General features: G+C 38.3%; 1 protein-coding gene across 1 annotated transcript; it reads right to left on the reverse strand.

The window, feature by feature from the left end:
* Window positions 1–2577: 2577 nt before the first annotated feature.
* On the reverse strand, window positions 2578–25175 carry SERPINB10 (serpin family B member 10). Its single transcript, XM_072821022.1, has 8 exons — window positions 25044–25175; window positions 21210–21386; window positions 19074–19139; window positions 18475–18612; window positions 16460–16577; window positions 8236–8378; window positions 5042–5197; window positions 2578–3669 (listed from the first exon to the last, which is right to left on the reverse strand). The coding sequence occupies exons 2-8, from the start codon at window positions 21375–21377 to the stop codon at window positions 3265–3267; spliced, it is 1194 nt and encodes a 397-aa protein (XP_072677123.1). The 5' UTR covers window positions 21378–21386; window positions 25044–25175; the 3' UTR covers window positions 2578–3264.
* Between the last annotated feature and the right edge of the window lie 1868 nt (window positions 25176–27043).

The following is a 27043-nucleotide window of genomic DNA, read 5'->3' on the forward strand; positions in this document are numbered from 1 at the left end:
AGGGGCTACGAATATCTGAGCAAACCATTGAACCTTAGCTTTTTAGGTTTCTGGTCCTCAAGATCCCACTGCTCCAAGGAACAGAGAGGATTGGAAAACCAGGTCTGTGTGACTCTGGAGTTCGCTGTTCTAATCACTGTGCTACACTATGGCCTTCCAAAAAGGAGGAAGTGGCAGAGAGGAAATTAAAGTTATTATTTTAAAACATAAAATTTGCAAGTATTCTTATTCTCCATAAGCAATGTCGTAAATTGGGAACCAGTTACTTCCAGAATTGTGTTTAAAAAAAAAAAAAAAAAGGAAAGAAAGAGAGAAGAAAAGAAGGATGGGTGGAATAAGGAAGAAGAAAAGAAATTACCATGAAAACATTGATATTTTCTGAATCCAAAATTGAATTTCAAAGAATTTCACTGAAAGTAAAACTCACAAACATGGGCCAAAATATTTTGCAGAATGATGACCTCTTCTTCTTTTATTTCATGTGCATGGAGAAAATCTCCCAACAACAGAGAAGAGATTAGATTCTCTCACATCCCTGATAGGATACGAATGGAAATATTAGTAGAACAAAACAATATTGCCACAGGAGCATGCGATATTAAGAGTAAATTAGGAGTAAAGTTACCTGTGAGCATAATCTATAGATCGATGAGAAAGAAAGAAATTCTGTACCTTGTGTGTTTCTGAGTGACAAGTCATTTTTCTGTTATTTGTGTTTTTCTGAGAGTTTTTAAACTTTTTCCTTTTATGAAATTAATGTACATACGCTTAGCTGAAAAAAAATCAGATAAAGCTAGAGGAGATAATTGAAAAGACAGTGGATTCCTATTCAGTCTTCCCAATTCCCCAGGAGCAGTCACTCTTTTTCCTCGTATCAACCTCCATATTATTTCCAAATAATATGGCTATACTCCCATTCTTGACTTAACAATTCTAGACATTTATTGCCTTCCTATTTAGGGGCTAAGTATTCAGTCTTCTGGCACCATTCACACTTTTTCACTTGTCCTGAGTGTTAACTTTATTGCAACTATAGTATTCGTTGCTAGATTAACCAGTGTACTTAGAGTGCATTCCTTTTTTTCTCATAAAGCCATTTTTCCTTATGTTCATATTTCCTTCTTCCCCAGTTTCCTTTATACTGATGGCAAATGTGCCTCCAAATGTTCTACATATCGAGCAAAACTTGTCAATGTTTTTTCACATGTGCTCTCCCATATGAGAAACTCAACAATCCATCAATTTTTCCTCTCCTAGTCTGCCACCAACCAGTACGGGCAAGGTTCTTGAAAGTTTGTGGGATTTTTCCCTCCCACAGCTTAACTTTATAAGCGGGGTACAACTTTCCCTCCTGTTATACTTTAGTTAGCAGGCAATTTATTATTTGTCAATGGAGTAAAAATAATGTTTTTCTCGAACATTAAAGCACACTGCTTAAATAGCAGATGCATTATTATTTTTCTTAAATATTTAGGCATTGATAACATAATCTGTCTGATTTTTTTAAGCTTTAAATACTTTAAAGGCAAACTTACAAGGTTCACACACTTTTGCAAATATTTGAACTTCTGTAAGTCTAATAAATCAAGACTTACAAGTCCAGTGAACTAGACTCTCCTAAAACTCAAACATTGCAAAAAATACACAAAATAGTACAATGATTGCAAGACTTATTCTAAGATTAGAATGAGTAATCTCATTCTTACTCATGTGAAGTTTCTAGTATCATCCTTTTTCCTCCTTGTTTGTTTGAAAAATACTAATTTTAATACTCTCTCCTCGTTGGTCTCTGAGAATGTTATAATGGTCTTCCTGTATGATATTTAAGAACTTTTAATTTACTAGAGCAGAGACACAGAGAACTTGTCTCCTCTACTTAGTGTGAGACATAATGGATGGAGCCAAAATATTTCATAGAGATATGATTTTTTAAATTGTATATATTACAATTTCCTATCTTTGAAGCTAAGGCATAGATATGATAAAATGTCATATATATTACAATTTCCTATCTTTGGAGCTAAGGCATTTTTTATGCTAAACATTGAACCAAGATTTCATACAGAAAACACATTTTCTTATACTACTTTATATTGTTCATATTAGATCTAGTCTTTCATTTTATTAGAAGAATATCAAAAAAATATAACCTAGAATATATAATCAATCTAAACTTAGAATAACAGCTGATGAGACTACCAATAAGCAGTTGTGTGTGAATATTTTTTTAAAGAACATAGGAAAAGCACAGCCAATTTTACAGAGATTTAGCATGACTAAGAGTATCTTTTAATAACTTTCAATACATATTTATATCAATTAGAAATGTATTCTTCTGGGGCACGTGGGTGACTCCGTTGGTTAAGCGGCTACCTTTGGCTTAGGTCGTGATCTCAGGGTTCTGACATGGAGTCTGCTTCTCCCTCTCCCTTTGTCCCTCCCCCACTCATATGCTCTCTCTCTCTCTCTCTCTCTCAAATAAGTAAATAAAATCTTAAAAAAAAAATTTTTCTTCCAATTCATAAGATTTTTAAAAGCAGGGAATGTTAATATGACTACACTTTGACACATGATAAATGCCTTCAACAAAATGTTTATTTTTGAATACTTTTAGCTTCACAGAAAAGTTGCAAAGATAATCCAGGAAATTCTGTGTACTCCTAACACATTTTCTCCAGTGCTAACATCTAATTATCAGTATACATTTGTTCAAACTGAGAGGACAGCATTGGAACACTGCTACTAACCAAACTCCATATTTCACTTGGATTTCACTAGCTTTTCCATTAATGTCAACATTTAAGTATTTTTTTAAATACTCAGCCAAAAGGGGAGGGCCTTAAATTTACAATGGTAGTTTATGAATTATTAAAATTATGTTCTTGAGAAAATTCTTGCTTATCCATATATCACCTTTGTAAAGATTTTTCTTGACCCAGTGAGGTATGTGAAATATAAGTGACAATGATAATACAGTGACCAAGTAGTTCAAAAATTGTATAGCATTCAATTGAATAACATAGTACTTCTGAAATGTAAATAAAAGTCACTTGAAGACAAGATGTTAAGTGGTAAACTCTACCTCTAGCTATATAGGTATGATAAAATTGCTAAAATGCATTGTTTCAAGGTTTATTCACTAACATTCAAATGTGAAAAAAGATGCAAGCCACAAACTGGTTTTTATTATAATTGCGTTTTCCCATCTTTTGGTGCACTTTTTACACCATAAGATGGTCTTGTTCGATGACAGAGAAATGTGGTTTAGGGGGAGCAGAATCTCCCATAAAAGAGAATGCTAGCAGTTTTGTTGTGCCTGATGAAGAAGAGGAATGGATGGTTTGCATTAAATTCAATGGGGGGGAGTCTGCTGCGAATACTCACCTCACTCCCACTGCCAGCTGCAGCCTCTGTACCTTGTTCATTTATTTCTATAAAAGACTTATGGAAAACATTGGACAGAAATAAGTTTCCCTCCATTGACATTCCTGAGAAGTCAGCCTTGCCCTGGTTAAAGGCATCACTCATCCCCATACTCCTCAGGGATGACTTGAGATCATAAGTTTCTTCCAGCCTGAACTTGGGGAGATGCAGCTCCACTTCATACAACTCCATCATGTCTGCGCTGGTCCACTCACTCAGCTTCTCGTAGGTGATGGCCCTTTCCAGCTGCAGGTGCACAATGAGAAGGAGAGAGTCAGTGAGAAATATTGGTTGAGTGAGACCTCAAGGGATTACACAGAGGAATTACCATCACTCCTGTTATCCAGGGTAACAAAGCACACACATTTGGAAATTCCTTGTGTCATGAGATTCTTCACACTGTCGACCTATAGAATCTTCGTTTTGCAACACAGTCCTTCCCAGGACACGGGAGAATTTGACCTTGATTCAAAATGGCAGTACTTCTGTGCCATCAACTACACACAGAAATGCATCAATGTAAATGTGCATTTAGGTGCTGTCTACACTAAAGTATAAACTTTAGAATAAATTATGTGCCAGGGAACAAAAATACATTTGTTATATTAACATGGGAGATGATTCTCTGAAAACAAAATCGGAGATAAAATGTCTGTATAATCACGACAATATGAAATTATTCATATAATTGCTACTTTGCTTTTGCTACTTTGAGAGTATTCTACACCCGAATATTGTGGTCAGTGACATACTTGTAGATGATATACATAGTAATCTGACAACATATTTAGCTTCCTGCACTCTTAGGAAGAAAGGCTTATCTTATAAGGGTGTGACTCTCATGGTTTAGTGTCCACACTTGGTCTTATTTTTACCAATCTTTCTAGATTTTATGATACAATTTGGAAACTTCTTTTACATTCCAGCAGGGCTGTGGACACTTAGAAGTATAAAGAAAGTGATGTACTTGAAAAGTTATACACGGTGCAATGAAAGCCAGGCTGCCTATTGCATGAGAAACTATTGTTCAATTTAAATATACTGATTGCTCAGACACATGGTCTGACCAAAGTTATATCAGACTTCATAGAAATTTGGCTGATAAATAACTTAAATAATACTGGAAGGTAGTAGTGATACACACTGTTTCTCCTGAGGACTTAAACAAGACTCTGACTTCCAAAACTTGAAAAAAAAAATCCATTTTAATTAAATAGAGTCTTGTTTAAAAAATATGTATCTAAAACTAGATTAATGCAAATGATTAAAAAATTAACCTCCAATTAAGGAGGCCCTGGCAGAGGGAGAAGAAAGACATATTTGTTGAGAATATGGTTCTCCTAGTTGAGGGAGAATATACATATTTGTTGCTCGTGTGGCTGTTTGTTTAGCTACACAGGGCTAGAGCCTATAGATTACTTAACCTTTCTGAGGAACAGTAATACCAACTTAAAGAGTTTTATAAAGCTTAAATGCCACTGTGAAGGTAAATTCCCTAGGGAGCAAGGTACATTGGTTGTCTTCCTCTACAGGAATCAAAGAACAGACAGGGAGACCAGGTCTTATATTTCTACCCAGAGGGGTAAATACCAGAACCTTCCCAGGAGACAGACTGTACCTGATCCAGCCCATCAACATCTTCTGGCAGCAGTACAAGCAGGCTGAGGTCATGGCTGTCATAGTAGAGTTGAAGGCCTATGGCTTGTGGCTTTTCAATGTGAAAAATTTGGAGCTTTTCTTTCATGGACATCATTAGCACTGGTTTGCTTGTACTCTACAGAAAGTAAGTGGCAAAGTCACTGAGGAAGTGTTTCAGCAAATCCTTAATTTTGTTTTATCATCATTAGTTCCCAGTACTCTGGGACACGGGCAAAATTGGTGATTCTCGACAAAATGCTGAATAAAGTTATTTAGACCTTACTTTCTGGAAACAGAAAATTTGAATTTCAAATTGGCAAGACTTTATCTACCAATCGATAACATTATCAATAAGTGATGTGGAAGTCTCTATTTATAATGCTATTGCGGCAACCCCTGTAAATTATAGCAAGCTGGATCCTACCGAACACTTTAAAAAGTATCTAATCTTATGCAAACTATATAAATGTCGATGATTCAAAAACTGAATAAGGGGTATTTCACCTGCGAACATCTGAGAAAGTATTTTGGTGTCATAAACACTGAAATTTATTAAGAGAACAAAAAGACAATAGGCCAGGAGGAAATGTTTGCAAAACACATATCTGATTAAGGACTGGTATCAAAATATATAAAGAGCTTTTAAAAACTTAATGACAATAAAAGAACCCAATTTTATAAATAGGCCAAAGATAAGAACAGATACTTCACCGAAGGAACACGTACAGCCTATGAAAAGATGCTCTATCATATGTCATTAGGGAATTGCAAATTAGAACAATGAGATACTACTACAGACCTTCTAGAAAGGCCAAAGTCCAAAACACTGACCATATCAACCACTGGCAAGGATGTGGAGTGACAGGCATTGTCATTACCCATCAATGGGAAGGCAAAGTGGAAGCCACTTCCGGGACACAGTTTGGCAGGTTCTTACAAAGCTAAACATAGCATTGCCATGGGATCCAGCAAATGTGCTCCTGAGTATTTACCAAAAGGAGTTAAAAGCATATGTCCACAAAAAACCTTGCACCCAGATATTTATAGCAGCTTTTTTCATAATTGCCAAATATTGGAAGGAACCAAGATGTCCTTCAATAGGATGACTGGCTAAACAAACTGCAATACATCCACACAATGGAATATTATTCAACAGGAGAGTGGGTGGTCTAGAAAATCATGGAACGACAGGGAGAAAGCTTCAAATACATATTGCTTCATGGAAGAAGCCAGTCTGGAAAGGCTACATACTATACAATTCCAACTATATTATATGCCAGAAAAAAACAAAACGAGAGACAATGAAGAGATCAAAGAGACTAAAAGGTTGCCAGATGTTTAGAGGGAGGGATGAACAGGGGGAGTACAGGGTATTTTTTACAGCAGTTAAACTATTCTGTATGCTACCTGGTGTAATGGCGGATACATGACATTATGTGTTAGTCAAAACCCATCGAACTATACAAGACCTAAAGTGAACCCTAATGTAAACTGTAGACTTCAGTTAATAAAAATGTATCCATATTGGCTCATTAACTGTAACTAACGCAAAAGGTTAATAAGGGAAATTATGTGAGGGGAGTTTATAGGAATTCTACTTTCCTCTCAATTTTGCTGCAAACCTAAAAATGCTCTTTACAAATGTCTATTTTTAGTAAAGCCCATGCTCAAACAAAAACAAAACTGCAATTCAGATGCTGTAGACATATTGTTTTGTCTATTCTATGTGGAGCTGTTAATCACAAGTCCCAACCTTCTGCTAATGTAGTGGTCATATGACTAGACCTGTCCATTCAGAATACCTCATGACACAGTGATTTTTCAGGGATGAGCACATGAACGGCACAAAACAGAGACCTCCTTGGGAGCATTCTATCAGAGTCAGCAGCAAAGGCTTTATCTACCAGGGTTGTGAAGCTCGAAGGCTCACGACAAGGCAACCATATTCCTGGTCATATAGAGAAATCATATCTTCAGTATTAGAGAATGAAGGCAACCACCAGAGGGACTGGTGACGGTGGGAGTGGAGGCAGAGAGAGATAGAGAAATGAGATTATGGTTTGAGACTCCCTGGATGTCTTGGTTCATCTTAGTTAGGTGACTAATGCTAATACAATTCCCATTTTCCCGGAGCTGGTGTGCAATGCTATTGTATCACTTGCAATTCGTGGATACACTAAGCCAGGCAACTATCCAGCTCATTTCTGGTTAGCCTATCCCATTGTATGTTTGGTCCGTTCCTATCTTTAGCCCACTGATTGTCTGAGGGCCGCCCATGGCACGCATCCCCAGGATTACCCTGATAGGTCCTTGGCAGCACTGTTTATGTGAGAAGACTGCACCCCACCCCCCAAGGACTAAATAGCTTTAACCAATGATGGCTAATCAATTCCTTTCCTAGGAATTTAAAATGAGATCAGACTGGTCTCTAAAACAGAGGCAGCATTGTGAGTAGCTGTGTTCTGTCCTTGCTAAAGGGAAAGAAGAGAAAGTTAGACTTCAGCCTGAGGGAAGAATATGATGGGAGAAGCAGAGCTGAAAAGATAGAGACTGAATCTTGACCACATCCGACTCCTTGTTTCCACTCAAGTTCTAAGGCCCAGCCACATTCCAGTCCTGGGATTCTCTGCAATCTATCTGTCACCTCTTATTAGTCTCCCTTCTTGCTGTCATCGGTGCGTTCCTATCACACAAACAAGCGTGTTGTGTCCTAACATAAAGAGGAAACTTAATGAAAGAGATGAGATTTTTTAATTTTTATTTCTTTTACTTATGGAAAGGTAAGAGTTTCGTAGAAGAGAGTACTGGTCTAGTAGAGCAAAAACAGAACTAATAGTGAAGATTTGAGGTTAGAGTTCTGGTAGATGTCTAACTTAGGCATGGCTCCAGTCACTTTACCACCTGAAACAAATAAAATAACCACCTTATCTACTCTATCCTAGTCGTAACAAGGACTAAGTGATAAAATATGTGAATAGCCTATTTTCAGAGAAGAAAAAACAATGGAAGAGGAATTCCCAGGTGGGATGGACCTGGCTTTTAGCTCAGCCATCCCTGGCCTGGTAAGAGCCAGACTTCATAGGAACATATACTCAGCCAGAAGAGTGAATTTCAAACAGAATCTCCTTTATGAAGCCATGTAAAAAGCCATGATGACTATTAGAAAGTTTCTACCTTGTTTATTCTGAAAGGCTTTTCTGTGGTGTCTTGAACTGAGAACTGATGTTCCCAGATTCCTTTAAAGTAAAGAGCGTTCACCAGGACCATTCTGGTTGCAGAATCCACAGCATCATCAGGTAGGAGATTTGGGATTTTTCCTATGAGAACAAAAGGACAGATTGCAAATGGTATAGTTACATCCTAGCAATATGCCACACTTGCAAAAATGATAATTATGAAATACTGCTAAGTGATAATATCTTATATCCACCAATGAGCCACACCAGGAAGTTAGCATTAATAGAATATTACTAACAGGTCCTGTTTAAATTTCATCTACTGTTCCAAAAAGTCCTCTTTCAGGACCAGAAGTCAATCCAAGATCTCAAGTTGTATTTAAGTGTCATTCCATCTTTGTGCCTTTTTTAAAAATTTTTTTTATTGGAGTTCAATTTGCCAACATATAGCATAACACCCAGTGCTCATCCGCCAAGCGCCCCCCTCATTGCCCATCTTTGTGCCTTTGAATCTGGGACAGTGCTTCATTCCTCCTTTGTCTTTCACGACTATGACACTTTTGAAAAAGTTTGGTAGCATGCCCCTCAATTCTCAGTTCAGATTTGTCTGATGTTTCTCCTCAGTTGTATCCACCCCCCCCCCCACATACACACACCAGAAAGATATGTTAGGCCCTAACTACCAGCTCCTATGAATGTGAATTTATTTGGAAATAAAGTCTCTGCAGATCTAATCAAGTTAAGATGAGGTCGTACTGGATTAGGGTAGCTGTAATCCAATAACTAATGTCCTCACAAGAGGAGGAAAATTTGGACATAGGCACACAGAGAGGACAAGACTCTGTGAAAACACAGACATAGGACAGACGTAAAGAAGATTATATGTTGACTGAGGCAGAGATTGAAGTGTCCATAAACAAAGGGATGTCAAGGATTGCCAGCAACCACCTGAAGCTAGGAGGGAGGCATGCAACAGTGCCTGTCCTAGAGCATTTAAAGGAAGTATGACCCTGCTAATACCTTGATTTCAGATTTGCAGCCTCCGGAACTGTGGGAAAATACATTTCTATTGTTTGAAACCATCCAGTTTGTGGTAATTTGTCATGACAGCCCTAGGCAACCAACACAACCACAGGAGCAATGTTGTGCTTCTCAATGAATCATACCAGGAAATATATTATGTTCCTATTTCTCATTATGGGTGATGTTAACTTTGATGATTTGAATCCCACAGGTTTCTCACTGTAAAATTACAACTTTTACCCTTTATAATTCCTAAGTATCATTCAGGGAGCTACTTTGTGACCACATAAATTTCCCGTTTCTCATCAAACTTTTGCCCATCAATTTTCGCATTCATGGCTAATCTTGCCTGAAACAATTATGACTGTGTGTTTGCCCAATGGTGATTTTTCAATTTCCACTATTTTTCTACATTTACTAATTAGAATTCTACTATGAGGAGGAACTTTTTCATATCTTCCTTTTATTTAGGTATTCAATAATTTATATCAATATAGACACATGGATATTTGCTTTATTCTATGGGCTATGATCTATTACTATCATTGCCTATTTTTTTGCTCAAATCATCCCCGATTTGGTTATTGGAAGCCTCCTCGAGGTGGCTCCCATGCCCTTTTGACATGTTCCCAAGTATTTTGAGCACTTCCCTACATTCTGCTGCCACAATGTGTCCTAAGGTTTATCTGGTGCTTTCCATGTCCCAGACCTAGAATTGGCATTTCTTCCAGAAGCCCTGATTACTTTTTTGAAGAATGGCTTTTTAGAAATCAAGATGTGGATATTAGCCATGCCACGATATTACTAGAGTGTCATTGCTCAGCAGAGAAAGCTAGGAAATACATATATTACACACACATCTGTCAATAGTTCTATATCAAATTCTCTTTCTACTTATATATTAAAAATGAGGAAGTCATATTGCTATCTCCTATTTCAATCCAGCAGCACGGAGTTCATGCTCACCTTTGCTTTTCCTTATTTGTAATTCCTTTCTTTGTCAGTGAGAAACCTGGACCTTATTAATTCCAATATATTTATTTATCTGCTCCATCCTAGAATATACATAAGGTAGTTTCAGACTGGCTAACCCATTCTTCTATGAAAAACAAATTTGATAACTAGGTTACAAGATTTGTGTACAGTTCTCTTTTTAAAGCCTTAGAGTACATGGTCAAAATATTATTTTTTCTAGGACAAATATTTGTTCAAAAGAATAATTCTGCAACAGGAATGTCCGCTAAGAAAACATGCTATTGAAAGAGAACTTTGAATTTTGAAGAGAAAATACAGATGGGGTAGGCTGATAGGTGAAACCCTGCACACTTGTGCAATACCAGAGGGCTACTGAGCAAGTCCAAGTGTTATCCGGGAGTTGGAAGCTCACAAATCAAGAGCAATGGAGCTTCTTGGGAAAAGGGGAGTGTCAATGGGATTGAGGGAATTATTCCATTTACAGCAATTATTCTTCCTTGACTGTGATTTAGAATCACCTAAGGATTTAGAAATATTGATGCCAGAGCCTCACTCCCAGAGATCTGAATTAATTCATCTGGGGTTGGGCTTAAGAATTAGTAAACTTAGTTTCATGAACAGCAAGGACTGAGCGCCACTGGTTTGGAGCCACTTCATCTATTGGCCTTTTATACCTCTCTGCATGCCAGCAATGGGTAGCAAACCTATTAGCTTGCAGGTTAGTGCAGTGAGCAAGGATACTCATGTCACAGTGGGGTTAGGATATAATGGGGTAGCTGAATTGCATTTTTTTAGAAAAAGGATTAGATATAACATGTGTAATGAAACTTTTGGAAATAATGAAAAACAACTAAAGTTAAGTCTATTTAACTTCTCAATTTCCCTTTATTTCTACAAATGAAAAGTAGGTAGGGAAAACAATAATACATAAGTGAAATATAATAAAACAACAATAAAATGAAATCCAGAGCTCCAGCTTTCCATTTTTAGTAATTTGCTGGTAAACTGGGTCCAGGTAGGGGTGGGAGAGAAGGAGATTTTTGATTTATAGCCACTTCTGTGGTGTAAATATTCCCACCATATTGATTTCAAGCTACCAGCATGAAGTCTCTGAAAGGGGGATTGGGGAGAGATGTGCACATGCAGTAAACGGGCTCCCTTCTACGTCAGCACACACCCTGCCTGCGTAGTCCTCACCGGTGCACATCAGAAGCACTGGAGTGGCTTTTTTTTTTTTTTTTTTTAAGTTCTGGGGGCAGCAGTTTTAGAGATTCCAGTCGATTTGAGGCATGACTTGGCTATGTCTATTCAAAACGAAACAAAACAAAACAACACCTCCCTCATCTACAAAACAAACATTTTGATTTTAACAATTAAATTTGAATTCTATTTTATTTCTTTTGAAGATTTTATTTATTTGAGAGAGAGAGCATGAGCGGGGGGAGGGGGGTGTAAAGGTGGGGGATAGGATGGTGGGCAGAAGGAGTGGGAGAAGCAGGCTCCCAGTTGAGCTGGGAGCCCAATGCAGGGCTCTATCCCAGGACCCTGAGATCATGCCCTGAGCCAAAGGCAGATGCTTAACTGACCAACCCACCCAGGCATCTCTGAATGTGATTTAAATGCTGATGTCAAAACTTTCTGAAACGTTTTAGCGTTGTTTTTGTATCTTATTAATGACAGTATATTAAACTTAATTTAAAATTTGATGATTCAACATGGGGAGGCCATCTACATTATTTTTTTAACTTTATTTTTGCATGGAAGTTTACTTTTTTAAAGGTTCTGTGTAATTTTTTAATTACTCTTATCATTTGATAGAGTTGTAGATGCAAATAGACAACATCTCGAGGACTAAGTTTTGCACAGGCTTATCTCAAGTTGGTTGCAATCCAAATGATGTTAGTTATATTGTATTGTTCTCTGGATTCATATGTTTTCAAAGAAACCAACCTTTTGAACCCAGGCTGCATTAGGACATGTAAAATATAATTATTTTACAAAGAATGTACAAAGTGTAGTTAAATACAACTTTAAAGTATCAGAAAAATTGGACCATGATTTTGCTTACTCTTTAGAGCTAAAGTGCCACCTACTGGCTCACTTATTGCACACACCCTTGGTAGTTTGAGGTCACGAGAAGGACAGTCTTCGAAGATATTCATAGTAAATCCTGCTGAGCACATTTATTAATGTGACACGAGAGTGCCCATGGTGTGCCAAGCGCACAATCGATTTCGAGATTACAAACATGTAGATAATAACCTTCCCCAATATCCACTTTTAAGTAGCTTCTAGCTGTAAAGAAAACAAACCAGAAAAAAATGTGCAACATATACCTGACACTATCATTGAGACTTTGACTCTAAATGCCATGTATATCCCAGTAGTGCATATGGCTACTTGAAAGCAGGCCTATTTCAAAGCTTACAGAAAGAAGCTTCTTTCAGGTGATTCAGATGGAATGTAGTCATGCCAAAGAGTTTCTTAGCAACTTTTTCTTAAGGATGTGCAGAACTCTGCCCTGACAAAGTCAAAGTTCCTGAGTAGCTGGTTAATTCCTTACTTTACTTGGTATTGAATAGCCCTCAAACAACTGATATTTGTGTTTAATGTGTAAAGAGAGAATACAGAAGGATTACAGCTTTCTTCCTCTTTGGAAGATTCCACTTCTAAGACAGAGCTGGCAGGGCCAGTTGGAGCAATGAAGTCATGAGATGTGGGAAATAGGGGCTTCATAGAAGATCCTGTGAAAAATCGAACATGCCCTGGGTTAGCTAATTTTGGAGGAACTCTCATTTTGCGAGTAGTATGACAACAGAGGATTTTTCAAAGTGTATCTACCCTATATCTTGATCATAGAGTAGCTGTAATCTGAACTCTATTCTTTCCTCCATAATTTCAGATTATTAATTCAACTCTTCCACAAAAGCAAAACTTCTTTTGTGCTGTCAAATATGGTGGCCACTAGACACACATGGCTACTTAAACATAAATTAATTAAAAAGAGCTCAAGTTAAAAATTCCGTTCCTCAGTCACATTAGCCACATTTAAACTCATCCATAGTCACATGTGGATAGTACAGGTGACCATAGCACACTGGGCACGGCAGACTTATGGCACATGTCTATCATTGCAGGAAGATCTCCTGGGCAGCTGTGTGATCTAGATAGATGGATCTGGTCATGTTCCTTGAGGGACAGTCTGTTCTGGGGCAGCATGGCAAGGACCCTAAGAACCGAGCTTACAGCAGCAGACAATGGCTCTCCTCTAGGCTCTAAAAAGCTTTGCTTGGTGCATAAGTCTTTTCAGAGCCTAGAGGAGGGCCATTGTCTGGTGCTGCATAAGCTCAGCTTCTTCGAAGACAGTAGATCAACTGCTCTTAGCCTTTCTATCTGTAGGGCTCCCCTTCTCTTCCAGTCAACACAACAGTCCCTGAGCTAGGAATTTGAGACCTCAGATTTAGTTTACTCTCAGACCATTCTTGCAGCCACTTCTGCAATGTTGAATTTGTGTTTTATGTGACAACATACTTTTGCCTGTACAATCCCATTTGGTCTTCCTGCCAACGGAAACAGTACAAGCACTCAGCAAATCCTAGCTAATCTATAATTCTAAAAACAAGCTTGCTTTTGAATGAATCTAAATCAGGTGTAAGTTAAGTAAAACAGTCACTCTTGCCTCACATGTGGCTTTTGAGTCACTAGTTCAATGAAAAAGGAACTGAGAACTCAGGGCTGCCAAGTTCCTCAGTGTATTTCGATAAACATTAACATTCTGAACAACGACAATTAGCAGGCCTGCTGTGTGTTAGTGACTTAAAGCTGAAAATCCCATCAGGCAGCATCATTGCACTTGAGCCCTTGAATCTAGTAGGGGAGGCTGCAGCAGCTAACTTCACTAGCAGGGTGATGCATGTCAAAGTAAATTTTCACACCTAGTGCTGTGTGAATAAAAAGGAAGGCAGAAATAAACTACTGGAAGTTCATTAAGATAAAAAGCTTTTGCACAGCGAAGGAAATAATCAACAAAACTAAAAGGCAGCCTATGGAATGGGGGAGAAGATATTTGTAAATGACATATCTGATAAAGGGTTAGTATGCAAAATAAGTTTTAAAAACTTAGAAAACTTAACATCCCCAAAATGAATAATCCAGTTAAGAAATGGGCAGAAGCCATGAATAGACGTTTTTCCAAAGAAGACATACAAATGGCCAAAAGACACATGAAAAGATGTTCAACATCACTTGGCATCTGGAAAACACAAATCAAAACTACAATGAGATATTGCCTCAAACCTGTCAGAATGGCTAAAATCAACAACACAAGAAACAACAGGGTGTTGGTGAGGATGTGGAGAAAGAGGAACCCTCTTACACTGTTGGTGGGAAGGCAAACTGGTGCAGTCACTTTGGAAAAGAGTATGGAGGTTTCTTAAAAAGTTAAAAATAGAACTACCCTATGACCCAGCAATTGCACTATGAGGTATTTACCCAAAGATACAAAAACATTAATTCAAAGGGATACATGGACCCCTGTTTATAGCAGCATTATCAACAATAGCCAAGTTTGGAAACAGCCCAAGTGTCCATCAACTGATAAAGAGATAAAGAAGATGTATATATACTCAATGGAATATTGCTTAGTCATAAAAAAGAATGAAATCTTGCCATTTGTAATGATATGGATGGAACTAGAGGGTGTTATGCTAAGTGAAATAAGTCAGTCAGAGAAAGATGATTTCTTTATACCAGATAATTTCACTCATATGTGGAATTTAAGAACAAAACAAATGATCATAGGAGAAAAAAAGAGAGAGCAAACCAAGAAACAGACTATTAACTACAGAGAACAAACAAATGGATGGTTACCAGAGGGGAGGTGGGTGGGTGGGGGATGGGTAAAATAGGTGATGGGAATTAAGGAGGGCACTTGTGATGAGTACCAGGTGTCCTAAAGAAGTACCAAATCACTAAATTTTATACCTGAAACTAATATTACACTACATGTTAACTAACTAGAATTTAAAGAAAAAATAAAAGCATTAAAATTAAAATTAAAAAATTAGGGATGCCTGGGTGGCTCAGTAGTTGAGCGAATGCCTTCGGCTCAGGGCGTGATCCTAGGATCTGGGATCGAGTCCCACATCGGGCTCCTTACAGGAAGCCGGCTTCTCCCTCTGCTTGTGTGTCTGCCTCTCTCTCTCTGTGTGTGTCTCTCATGAACAAATAAATCAAATCTTTTTCAAAAATTAAAGACGTTTATGTTGGCAAATCAAACTTCAATAAGAAAGTAAATTAAAAAAAATTAAAGAAATAGAACACTCACCTTTTAGGTTAGCACGAGGCTACCCAGCTAAAAACTACATCTTATTGATCTTTATGACAGCAAGTCTGGGTGACCAGCTATATCCTGGTTTGCCTGGGCCTGAGAGGCCTTTCAGTGCTAAATCCAGGAAAGTCTCAGGCAAATCAGAACAGGAACATAAAGTCATGTAACTGAGTTTGGGATATGAGTGCAACTGATGTGTGAAACTTTCAGGTCATCTCCTTAAAAAGCAAAGAAATTTTCTTTTCCCCATTTCCTGGTGGCTGTTAAATGACAAAAGCAAGAATCATCTTAGACTTAAATATGAAAACCAGGTTTTGAGGGTGGCGCAGCTGACCCTCCAGTCTGGGTCTCCAGATCACCTCAGGAAACAGAATACTTGTCTATCTGCCTTTTGACTATTATGTGAAAGATTAATAAGCTTCTACTTTATCATTAAGCCACTGTATTCCAGGTCTCTCAGCTGCAGCAGCTTAGCCCACTACTCTAATATGATCTGATTTTGAAAATTACTTAAGATTACATCTAATGCCACAATTTTGTTGTTAATTACTAGCTATTTTTCCTTAGAAATCACAAATGTAGCAGTATGTCAACTTTCCCCCTTGCATTTTCCTGCTTTTTGTCCCTGGGCTCCTCTTTGGAATTATTGGGATATGAGAATTTTCTTGTCCACTTAGTAAAGTGGGTATCTTGACATGTATGTTTTAGATACGACCGATTGGGAAAGCTGTGGATCTGAAAATCATGGGCATGAATAGAAAGAAATATTCTGAATATTTAAAATGTGTCCATAGTTCTAGTTAAGAAATACACATACTTCCACACAATGCAAGTTCAAAAAAATACAACAATGCTCAGCAAAGACCCTCTTCCAAACACCTTGGTGAAAGCTTACCCTCTGTCTGGCTTTCAACCCAAGAATTGATCTCCTTTCGAATTTGTCCAGAAGCTCCCACAAAGTTAACAGACTGTGGTTCTGCACCGAAGTATGCTTTCATGTCTTCTAAGTATTTCTGGAAGATAGAGGTAAAATCTCCTTTTGTAGAGTTTGTCCAAAACTGAGAAATCCAGTCTATTGAAGGACAGTTGCAAACCCTCACCCTGTTGTCCCCTTCTGTCTTTCCATACTCTGTTTTTGGTCAAAAACTAAGGGCTCCCCTCTTTAAAGTTAGCTGGACACTGACTAGCCATGTAGAAGTCCAGGTGTGGAGGAAGGCCTGCCTCCCATAGTGCTGGGGGCTTCTATACCCTCGCCTATTTTTTTTTTAAGTAGGCTCTACTTAAACCCAACGCAGGGCTTGAAGTCACAACCCTGAGACCATGACTCAGATGCTTAACCAACTGAGCCATCAAGGTGCCCCAACCCTTTCCTATTTTTATTCATGCCTGTGGAATGGGGCTGGAATGAAAATGAAGAGAACTCTAGGAATCTCAGGACTGACTCCAGTGACTAAGACATATTAGCAGTTGCACTTGGCTTTTTGCAGCAGAGCAGGAACCAACGTGAAGCCTGTAGGTGTGGCAGCTGCCTGCTATGGACTCTAGTGCCCAAGAACCTGTGGAGGGCCCCTGTGGAAAACTGTAGATTGCTAAGCATGACCAAAGGTTCAGAAGCCTGTCTGAGGGAAGAAAGCTGACGTCATCCTCACAGCCCTTTGATGTCCAGCCTGGTGGCAATCATTATAAGCAGGCTGTAGGGTTGTTGCTATGAGGGTACTGCCATGAGAGCATAATTTATTTCTCAGGACTGCTGTCCTTCATACTCCTTCAGTTTATTACTCTATGGAGGAATTGTGTGCAATAAAAAGTGTGAGTTAATTTAGCCTCCAGGCAGCAGTTTGAAGATTAGGAAGTCTAAATTCTGTAGAAATTATCACCTAGTAAGAAAGGAAAGCTTAGAGATTCACAAGGCATCATTCCCTGTCTCAACTCAGTGGTTCTGATCAACCTCTCCAAGCACATCCAGAGCTTGTGAACATTTTAAAAGACGTATCATTTTGTATTTCTGCATCCTTCTCATCTTTAAGTACCCACTCCACTCAAATACCTCCTACTTCTAGACCAAACCCAAATGCACGAGACTACCAGTAACAGAAATGTCTTTAAGGCCTCGTCTGGATGCTCTTCTGTCTTTAGTAATAACAAAGCCCAACTCCTGAACTCCCCAGAATTCACTGGCTACGGGCAGGGACAGTACTGCTTGTTATCACAAAAAAAGCTTTATCTTTTCTATTGCTCTCCCTCTACCCTACCCAATTTCCTTGCTCTTTGCTCACTGGGTCAAAGGATGTGATGGACTAACATGAAAGAAGTCAATGCTTGGCCTGGTTCAGGGTTGACCACTCTGAGGAGCCCTTGAATCTGAACTGAGGACAAAAGCATGGTCTGCATTGTGGGGTCTCAACCATCTGAGAAGGGGAGAAGTTGATTTTATCCCATGTTAAGAGTCTTTTGTAAAGTCTCTAAAGTTATGCTGTGACATGACTTGTTTGATCTCAAAGTCAGCTTTGCACTTGAGGACACACACAGTCTCTTGCCTCACTCTTAGGACCAGCATCACCTTCTGCTCCTGCAGATTGACCCTACTAAGTTACTTGACATCTTTTGCTCCCATTTCCTATGAAACACATGCTAACCTACACAACCCACATTTCTATGCATGTTCGTCCACTGAGGTGAACCCCTTCATTCTGAGCATAATGATCTGCTCACTAGATCTGGTTTGAGACCCATTATTGGTTTCCTTTACAACTAGACACGTATTGGTGGTCTATATGATTGTTTGCCAGTAAAGCTGACCACGTCCATTAACATTATCCTGGGATCAGTAGAGAAATGTACAGAGTTTCCTGATTGGTCTCACATGGCTCTTTCTTTCCCACCAGCTTAAAACAACATATTTGCACTTACAGTGTGAAATGGGTAAGTTTTCTCTCCATATAGCCTGTTGGCTGTTTTAAGGACGTAAGATGTGCTGGGGTTGTTGATTTCTGAGATAAGAGTCTGGAAGTGGGAATGTATTTCTTCAACCTTGCCCAAACCGAATTCCTTTAAAAGAAAAGGCGTTAGTCAAATAGTCAAATGAAAACATTGAACAAGAACTATGTATATGTGAACACCCTATACCTAAATGATTTGGTGTACTGCAAACAAAAGCTGGAATCAATTTATGGTGGACAAAAAATGTTTTCTTCAGTGTTAGCAGGGCAAGACTTTAAATGTTGCTGGGGTATCATTTTCTTCACATTTAGTTTGAAAAAGCAAGAACAGATTAGAAGGTGGGGAAGTTTTGAAGGGGAGGAAAAGATGGAGAGAGAGAAAGGGAATGAATACAACACCCCTTCCAAAAAAGTGTACAAATTTTTGTATTTTTGAAAATGTTCCATAACTTTATGATATTTTTCTAAGAAAAGTTCCCTATCAAAAGTTGCTTAAAATAGCCACTAAAATACATGTGCTGCAAGTGTTTTCTGCTTAATTATCAAATGTATATTAAAAATAAGACATACCATCTTTCTTTTCTTTTCACTTTCAGGACAAGATTTGAGGTCCTTGTCTCTGCTAAAGTGAAGCACCTGTCATTTCAATAAAAAAGGCAATAAGTGAACATGCTTTGTGAATACATAATTATATGAAATACTTATCAGCAAATACAAGGCAGTCATTCCCATCACTACAGAAAGTATAATTAATTAACTAGGGGGGCTCTGATTTCACTTAAATGATGTGTGCTCTGATTTCACTTAAATGATGTGTTAACTGAATGGATGGAGTAAGTCAACAACAGCTTTTAAATAAATTTTTTAAACTCCTGTTTAAATAGCTGGTGTCTTTATTCTTATTCTCTTTATAGGACATTTAAGATGATGTTGGGAAGATCCTTAGAGGTAAAAATCTCTTGTATTCCATGTTTTATTTTTTTCTCTAAAGTTCTTTTGAAAACTAGGTGTTCAATTGAGAGATTCATTTAGACAATTTAAGCATAAGCCACTGTTGCCCCAATTCGGGGATTTTAGTCATTTATTCTAGTTAAGTGTTTATTCTCATTGTCTACCCCACTTGGCAATTATAGACACAGTCTCTGTGGTCACCCCAGCATTTCATCTGAAAGTTAACTAGAAGGATGTGGACATCCTTGCTTTCCCTGACTTGTACAACAGTAGAAAAATAAGGTGATTATTCCATCTCCCACAGCCTGGACCCAGCTCACAATAAGGAAAAAACTCTAGTTTACCAAAGGTTGTGCTGACACATAGTGATGGGGTGCTTGAGTGACTCAGTCTCAATTGCAAACCGATGCTGTTGATATATAAATAGTATTTAAATAAAACAAGGCCAAGAAACACACAGCAATATATTTATATGAAGTTGACCTAAATTGGAATCCATCTAAGATTGTCTATCTTAGTAATAAACAATTATTAACTAGTGGTGAACCAGGATTTGCTGTGAACCAGGATTTTGTTGTTGTAAACTACGCAATATCTTGTGAACTAAAAGAGTAAGGGTGACATCCTAGGTCCAAACTGACAAAATATACATTCTTCCTATTTCATTCAGAATTACTGGCTGTGCCTTTTTCTGTATTTGGCCCTGAGGGTGCCACCTTGAGTGGAAATTCTATCACTTGGCCTTTTGATTATTGCATGACTTAGGGCTGGATTTGCTCTTTTCTATTTCTATTTTAAAAACTGACACATATATTTATGTTTGCGCACATGCACACATATACACGTGGCTTTTTTAATTATGTTTTTGCTATCCATGGCTATACTTGGGTGCACACGTGCACACACACACAATGCTTTGAAGATGCTTACAGCAAATCAATAATTAATTATACAATACTATTGTTTTGTTATTTTAATGCTCTCAATGGACTCTTTACATTCATTCAGACAACCAGGGATTGAGCACAGAAACAACCAAACAAAACAGAAAAGGCTGGATTCACTTGATTTTTCTATTTGTGTCTCCAAGAAAATCCTTCTGAGATTGGAAAGATGATGACTAATTCTATTGTTTAAAGTATGAGCCATTCAAAAACGAAACGGTATCACTCAAATGTATAATTTAAGAAACAAAACAAATAAACAAAGCAAAAAGAGACAAACAAAAAACCAGGCTCTTGACTACATAGAACAGAGGGTTACCAGACAGGAGGTGGGTGGGAGGGTGGGGGAAATAGATGAAGGGGATTAAGAGCTCACTTGTCATAATGAGCACTGAGTAATGTACAGAACTGTTGAGTCACTATACTGTACACCTACAACTAATATAACACTGTAGGGTAGCTTCACTGGAATTAAAATTTAAAAATAAAGTATGAGCCATTTCTTCTTGAAATATATTAATAATCAAAATAAAATTGTTTTTGGTGTTGAATCAAACTTGATAACCTTATCATTTGATCTTGCTAGGGAACACGAGCTCTTACATGGTTTTTCAAGCAGCAATTTTCCAGGTGATTCTCTTTCTCAGACTTCTTTTTACATCCTAAAATAATACGTTTAAGAGTATCTTTTATTTTGAAGGATATGGCTATAAAATGTAAGCTATTTGGACTTGAGGAAGCAAATGACGATGAAAATTAAAGAAACACTCTGTTTACAGGCCACAAAGAATGCTTGCCCTCTTCTGCTCACCTGAGCCATTTGGGCTGCAGTGGTACTTCCGGTGCCCAAATATACCATGGCCAAAGAGGTTGAGATGCCCCAGGGAGAAAAGAAAATATTTTTGCCCTCAGCTGATTCAGCTAGCTTTTTGCTAAAGTCCAGGGCAAATTGGTTGATTGATTTTGCTAGAGAGTCCATTGGGAAAACCTAAGAAAAATAAAGCAGAGATGGAAAACTTGTTAATAATCCTTTCCATTTATTTTACTTTTATATTTTACTGTTGGCTGACACAACTATCTTCTTCAATCACTCCTTCTTGAAATGACAAAAATATATATCTAATTTGATTTTATATAGTATATTTAATGTATATACGTTCATCCATTTTATATGCATGCATTTCCATTTATTCTTACATGGGTACCTATTCATAACAACCAAATGGGCTGGAGGAAACTCTCATACCAACATTATTAATTTACATATTAGAAAACTGAAATCCAGAGAGTTTAAGAGAATTGCTCAAATTTTTGTGCTAAGGTGCAGAAGAGAACAATTGGGGGCTGGTTAGTTGGCAGCTCCTTGTTGAGAAAAGCACAATAACAATGGCAATGGAAGCAGGTTTTCACACTGTCAGGCTTGAGCTGCTTTTCAATGCACAACTTGACTATTGACTTTAAGCAGTAGTTGAGAAATCATTAGACATATTTTCAAGACACTTTGTTTTTTCTCACTTATCAATCACTCATATTTTTATACTTTTGAACCTTATTTATTCATTCATGCCTTTAGATATGCTCTTCTTGTTTCCGAGAATGCTCTGCTCCTCCTTTACTCTATTGGAATCCAATTCTGTTCAAGTTTCTCTTTTTTCTTTAGAAGCTTTTCCTGATCTCCGTGTGCATAGAAGTTAAGTCTCACAACATCATTTCTGCCCTTTGCTTGACATTTATCCCACTGGTACTTCTGTCTTCATATGTTTATGTCTTTCCAACTCCAGCTAAGTTCCTTGAGAGTAAAATTGTCTATTTCTCCAACCACACCTCACTCAGGACTTTACACAAAATGTGTGCATATAAATTCTTGTTTATTATTTCTTTACAATATTCATTATTTGGGCTTCAGCCGCCATTTTTTATTCATTTAAACTTAAAACCATACAGTATAGTGGGAAATGCTCATAGAGAAGTAGGGAGATCAAGGCTCTTTGCCTTTACTCCCACTCACTTGAGTCCCTCTGAAACTGGTCTTCTTGAACAAAATATCTCAGTTTTTCTTATTTAAAAAAAAAAAAATTATGTCACCTAGAACTTCATCTTATACTGGCATTACCTGACCCTTAGAACTTTAGAAAGGTCAAGAGTTCTCTCTAGTCAAATAGTTGAATCAAGGGAGAGCCATATGTAAGCCAAGTTTTGATTTCATCATGAATTATATTAACAGTGATCCTGCTAAAATCCCTCCTAACCATAGGCTGATACCTAGTCAAAGAACTTCCCAGCCTCTAAATCCTGCTTCAGCCATAGTTCCTACCTATTATTAAAGATGATGATAATCCTAGGCTAGTATTACTTGACTAAAGAAGAAACAACTTTAGTTTTGTAGTAAATCTACACCCTTTCAAAATGTTCGAAACTTGCCAGTACGTATTTTTTCTTAATAGATCCAGTGGCATCTTGGAAATAACCTCCTTAATCTCTTTTCAGCTATATTCATTCAACAATGTGTTGTTTATTGCCTATATATTAAGTTTTATCTCTTTAAAACTCATGAATCACATTCATATGGAAAATTCTTGGCTCCTTGAAACCATACTAACCATGAAGGGAGGAAAAAGTAAAGTCTTAGGGCCTGAGATTTTTATCTTTCTACCTAAACCATAGGTAGAATGTAATAAATTCCTGAAAACAATAATTTTATCTAATGAAAGAGCTCATTTCTTGTAGAAAGCTAATACCCAGTTATGTTCAGCTTCATTAATTCTCTTGTTAATATCATCATTAATATATGAGATATTGCCCAGAAAATAAAGGAACAATCCCTGTCATTTTTTTCTTACAAAAAATATATAGACATGATAATCCGTTAGTAAAAGTTAACCCAAGTGTGAAATGTGCTTTCTGAAGAATGCAGAATTTTAGGACGATTTTTTTTAAATATTTTATTTATTTATTCATGAGAGACAGAGAGAGAGAGGGAGAGAGAGAGAGAGAGAGAGAGAGGCAGAGGCACAGGCAGAGGAAGAAGCAGGCTCCATGCGGGGAGCCCCAGATGGGACTCAATCCTGGGTCTCCAGGATCATGCCCTGGGCTGAAGGCAGGTGTTAAACCGCTGAGCCACCCAGGTTGCCCTAGGATGAATTTTTATAAGAATTCATTAATCCATACAAGGGTTAGAAAATGATTTTTTTCAGAGATTATAAACATTTAGATCAGAAACCTACTATGCCATTTTCAAAAAAAAGTTTTCTTTGGGGCAGCCCGGGTGGCTCAGTGGTTTAGTGCCGCCTTCAGCCCAGGGCCTGATCCTGGAGACCTGGGATCGAGTCCCACGTCGGGCTCCCTGCATGGGGCCTGCTCCTCCCTCTGCCTGTGTCTGCTTCTCTCTCTGTCTCTCATGACTAAATAAAATCTTTAAAAAAAAAAAAAAAAAAAAAAAGTTTTCTTTGCAGTTTTCAGGAGTTATAGATGTGTCAGCTTACATATATATGTATTTATATATGTAATATATGCAAATATATGTATGTAAAGTATGTAAAATTTCAATCTCTCAAGGGCTTAGGGGAAAAGCTGGAGAATTATGAAAGTAATAAAAGGATTGTGTCATTCATCAAAACGTCCCATGATACACATAATCCCAAAGAACCTTGGAGTCCCCTTTGGTCCAATCGTCTTGTTCTATCTACTAGGAAACTAAGGCTCAGAGAGCTTACACGTGCTGCCCAATGTGTACAGCCAGCTAAGAGCAAAGTTACTGCTGCAATTCCATTCTCTGGGCTCTGAATACGATTGTTTTTGTCATTGCATCTCATTGTCTTCAAGATTTTAATGGTAAAAGGGAAGGACTGGGTGAGGAAAGAAGGTGAACAAGAGGAAGAAGAAAGGAGGGAAAATGGTGAGGAGGAGGAGGAAGTGGGAAGGATACTCGCCCCTTTTTCCATAAAAGGATACCCAAGGTTCCTTGACTGCCCAACAAGACTACACTGCCCACTTTGCGGAGCTGTGCCTTCCAGAGGATGACATCTCTCCTCAGCACTTCTACATTTACCCAAAGCCATTTTCTGAGGGAAGCAATAGTTTGGGGTCTTTAACATTGAGCACATAGTGGAAGGCTGGGGCTGAGGCTACTTGATGGAAGAGAAGAAAGCTACCAGCCCAGGGAATGGTGGCTAGGATGGGATGTGGAGTGGGGACAGAAGAGAACCAAACCATTAATTCTACTCATTAATAACTGGGACCAATTCATATTGCCAAGCCTGTTCTCCTGAAGGGTTAGAATGGGTTGGGCTCGATTATTCTGAGAATACTCTATTTCTCTTTGCCTATGTTGGCAGACACAGAGGTGGCCAATCTAAAAACGTGACAAGAGGAGATTCCATTCACGGCCTCACAACTCTTGGTGAAACCATTTCTCTACCTCCTTTTAAATGAATGCTCTCTCTCTCTCTCTCTCTTTGCCCTCTTTCTCATACAAACTTGGAACCAGTCCGGGGTTAAATCCATCTGACTTGCATAGAATTCTCAGGAGGATGAAGCTTTATCTATTATTTCTGTTTTCGGAGCCTTGATCATTTGTTACTCAGGTAGGCACTTCAGTAAAAAAGGAAAACATAAACATTTTGAAACAAAGAAATGCGTACAATACCTTGTTTTCTTCTGCTGGAGCAGAATTGGCAAGTGGTTCGTTCAGTAAGCGATTGTGGCTGAGTTAAGTAACTTCTAACTGTAGAAATATCTTTAAAAATACTAACTCCTCCCTTTTCTTAGCTCCACCCTCTGACTCACTTTTACAAGCCCTTACACTCTTCCTTTCAGGTCTTGCTTGGCCAGGAACTCAAATAAAAAGACAGAGATAAACAGTTAAGGTTTTGCCTGAATGACTTAATTACCCACACTTTCCATGTCTGTTTGCATGTGGAGACCTGAACTCTGACAAATTGTAACTCACACTTTCCTTGCTTGCTCTCTTCTCTAGTCTGCCAGTTGGCAGCAGTTATAGTAGTTTCCCCAGTTGCCTTCATTAAAAAAAAAAAAAAAAGGCTCCAAATTAGTGGAATAATGGGCAGTAAAATGGAAAATATGATAGGTGAAATATTTGCAGTTAAACTGTTAAAGCTGCTCTAAAGGGGCGCCTGGGTAGTTCAGTGGGTTAAGCATCTGCCTCCAGCTCAGGTCATGATCTCAGGGTCCTGGGATCAAGCCCTGAGTCTGGCTCCCTGCTCAGCAGGGAATCTGCTTCTCCCTGTCTCTCTTTCTCTGCCCCTTCCCTCCACTCATGTTCTCTCTCTCTTTTTCAAATAAATAAAATCTTAAAAATAAAATAAAGCTGCTCTTCAGGTGCCATGTGCAAGAGTCATCCAACAAATGTTGGTGTTCTTCTCCCTTGATGGGTTGATGCAGGACCCAGGCACAATTCCAACCAGTCCCATATCCAGGCTCCCACCCCAGTGACAAAGGGTCTAGATCAATGTTTTAGGGACACTGTGTCAGATGCTGGTTCATCATTTTTAAATTTTCTTTTATTTCTTCCTATGAATGTTCCTTCACTCCTTCATATTTATTGGGCAGGAAAAACAACAGTTACCATTTTATCTTCTACCACTAAATACCTGTCCATGGTGGGGTTGTAAGAGGATCAGAGAGAGGAATGGAATTGAGGATAATTCAGAGGGATCAAGGGAAAGAAGGAGCCTCTCTACTTATCAAAGATTTGGAATGTTCTTCATACACTTTGCACTTTCCTTTCACTGGTAAACTGGCTCAGAAAACATTTGAATGTTAGTGGGGACCCCAGGGCACAGTTTTTCTCTTGACCTCACTAGGGAATGTGACCTGTGTAAGAAACTCTATCGCACCTGCCTAATGTGGGCCAAGTAGATAATTATATCTATGGGCGCCTCCAGACTCTAACATGGAGGCTGTAGATAGAGAGGCTTCATCTCGCCAGGCAGCAGTTCACCCGAGAGTGACCCGGGCTATATCAATGCACAGAGACGTGCTCTAGTTATGTTGCATTATTTATGTTGCATTAAATGCATCAACACAGAAACTGCCAAACCAGCCAAGAAATTCTTTCATTTTCTCTAAAGTCACAAACTAAGTTTTACTCATTTGTTTCCCCCAAACCTTCTCCAGATTCCTTTCCCACTTACCCCAATTAAAAATAGTATCCTTGGGGGACACCTGGGTGGCCCGGTGGTTCAGAGTCTGCCTTTGGCTCGGTTTGTGATCCTGGGGTCCTGCTTCTCCCTCTGCCTATGTCTCTGCCTCTCTCTGTGTGTCTCTGATGAATAAATAAAATCCTTAAAAAATAAAAATTAAAACAGTATCCTAAGCTAACAATGTAATATTATCAACACAATTTTGTTTGTTGTTATTTATGACCTGCCTATGTATATGTGGTAATCCATACAGACATTACTAATGGGGCTTTAAGGATAGGAATTATATGAATGGGGAAGAGCGGTGGGAGGGATAGTTTTTGCTTCAGCCTTTTAATGATATTGTTGTTTAGACCACATGAATTTATTAGGTATTCCAAAAATTTCCAAAACAGAGAGAACCCCAGATGCATCAATATTATTCTAACAGGAATCCAGAAGAAGAGCATGAATTGAATGGACAGAGACAATGAGTAGATAATAG

This window comes from Canis lupus, chromosome 1 (assembly GCF_048164855.1).
Source record: "Canis lupus baileyi chromosome 1, mCanLup2.hap1, whole genome shotgun sequence".
Lineage (NCBI taxonomy): Eukaryota > Metazoa > Chordata > Mammalia > Carnivora > Canidae > Canis > Canis lupus.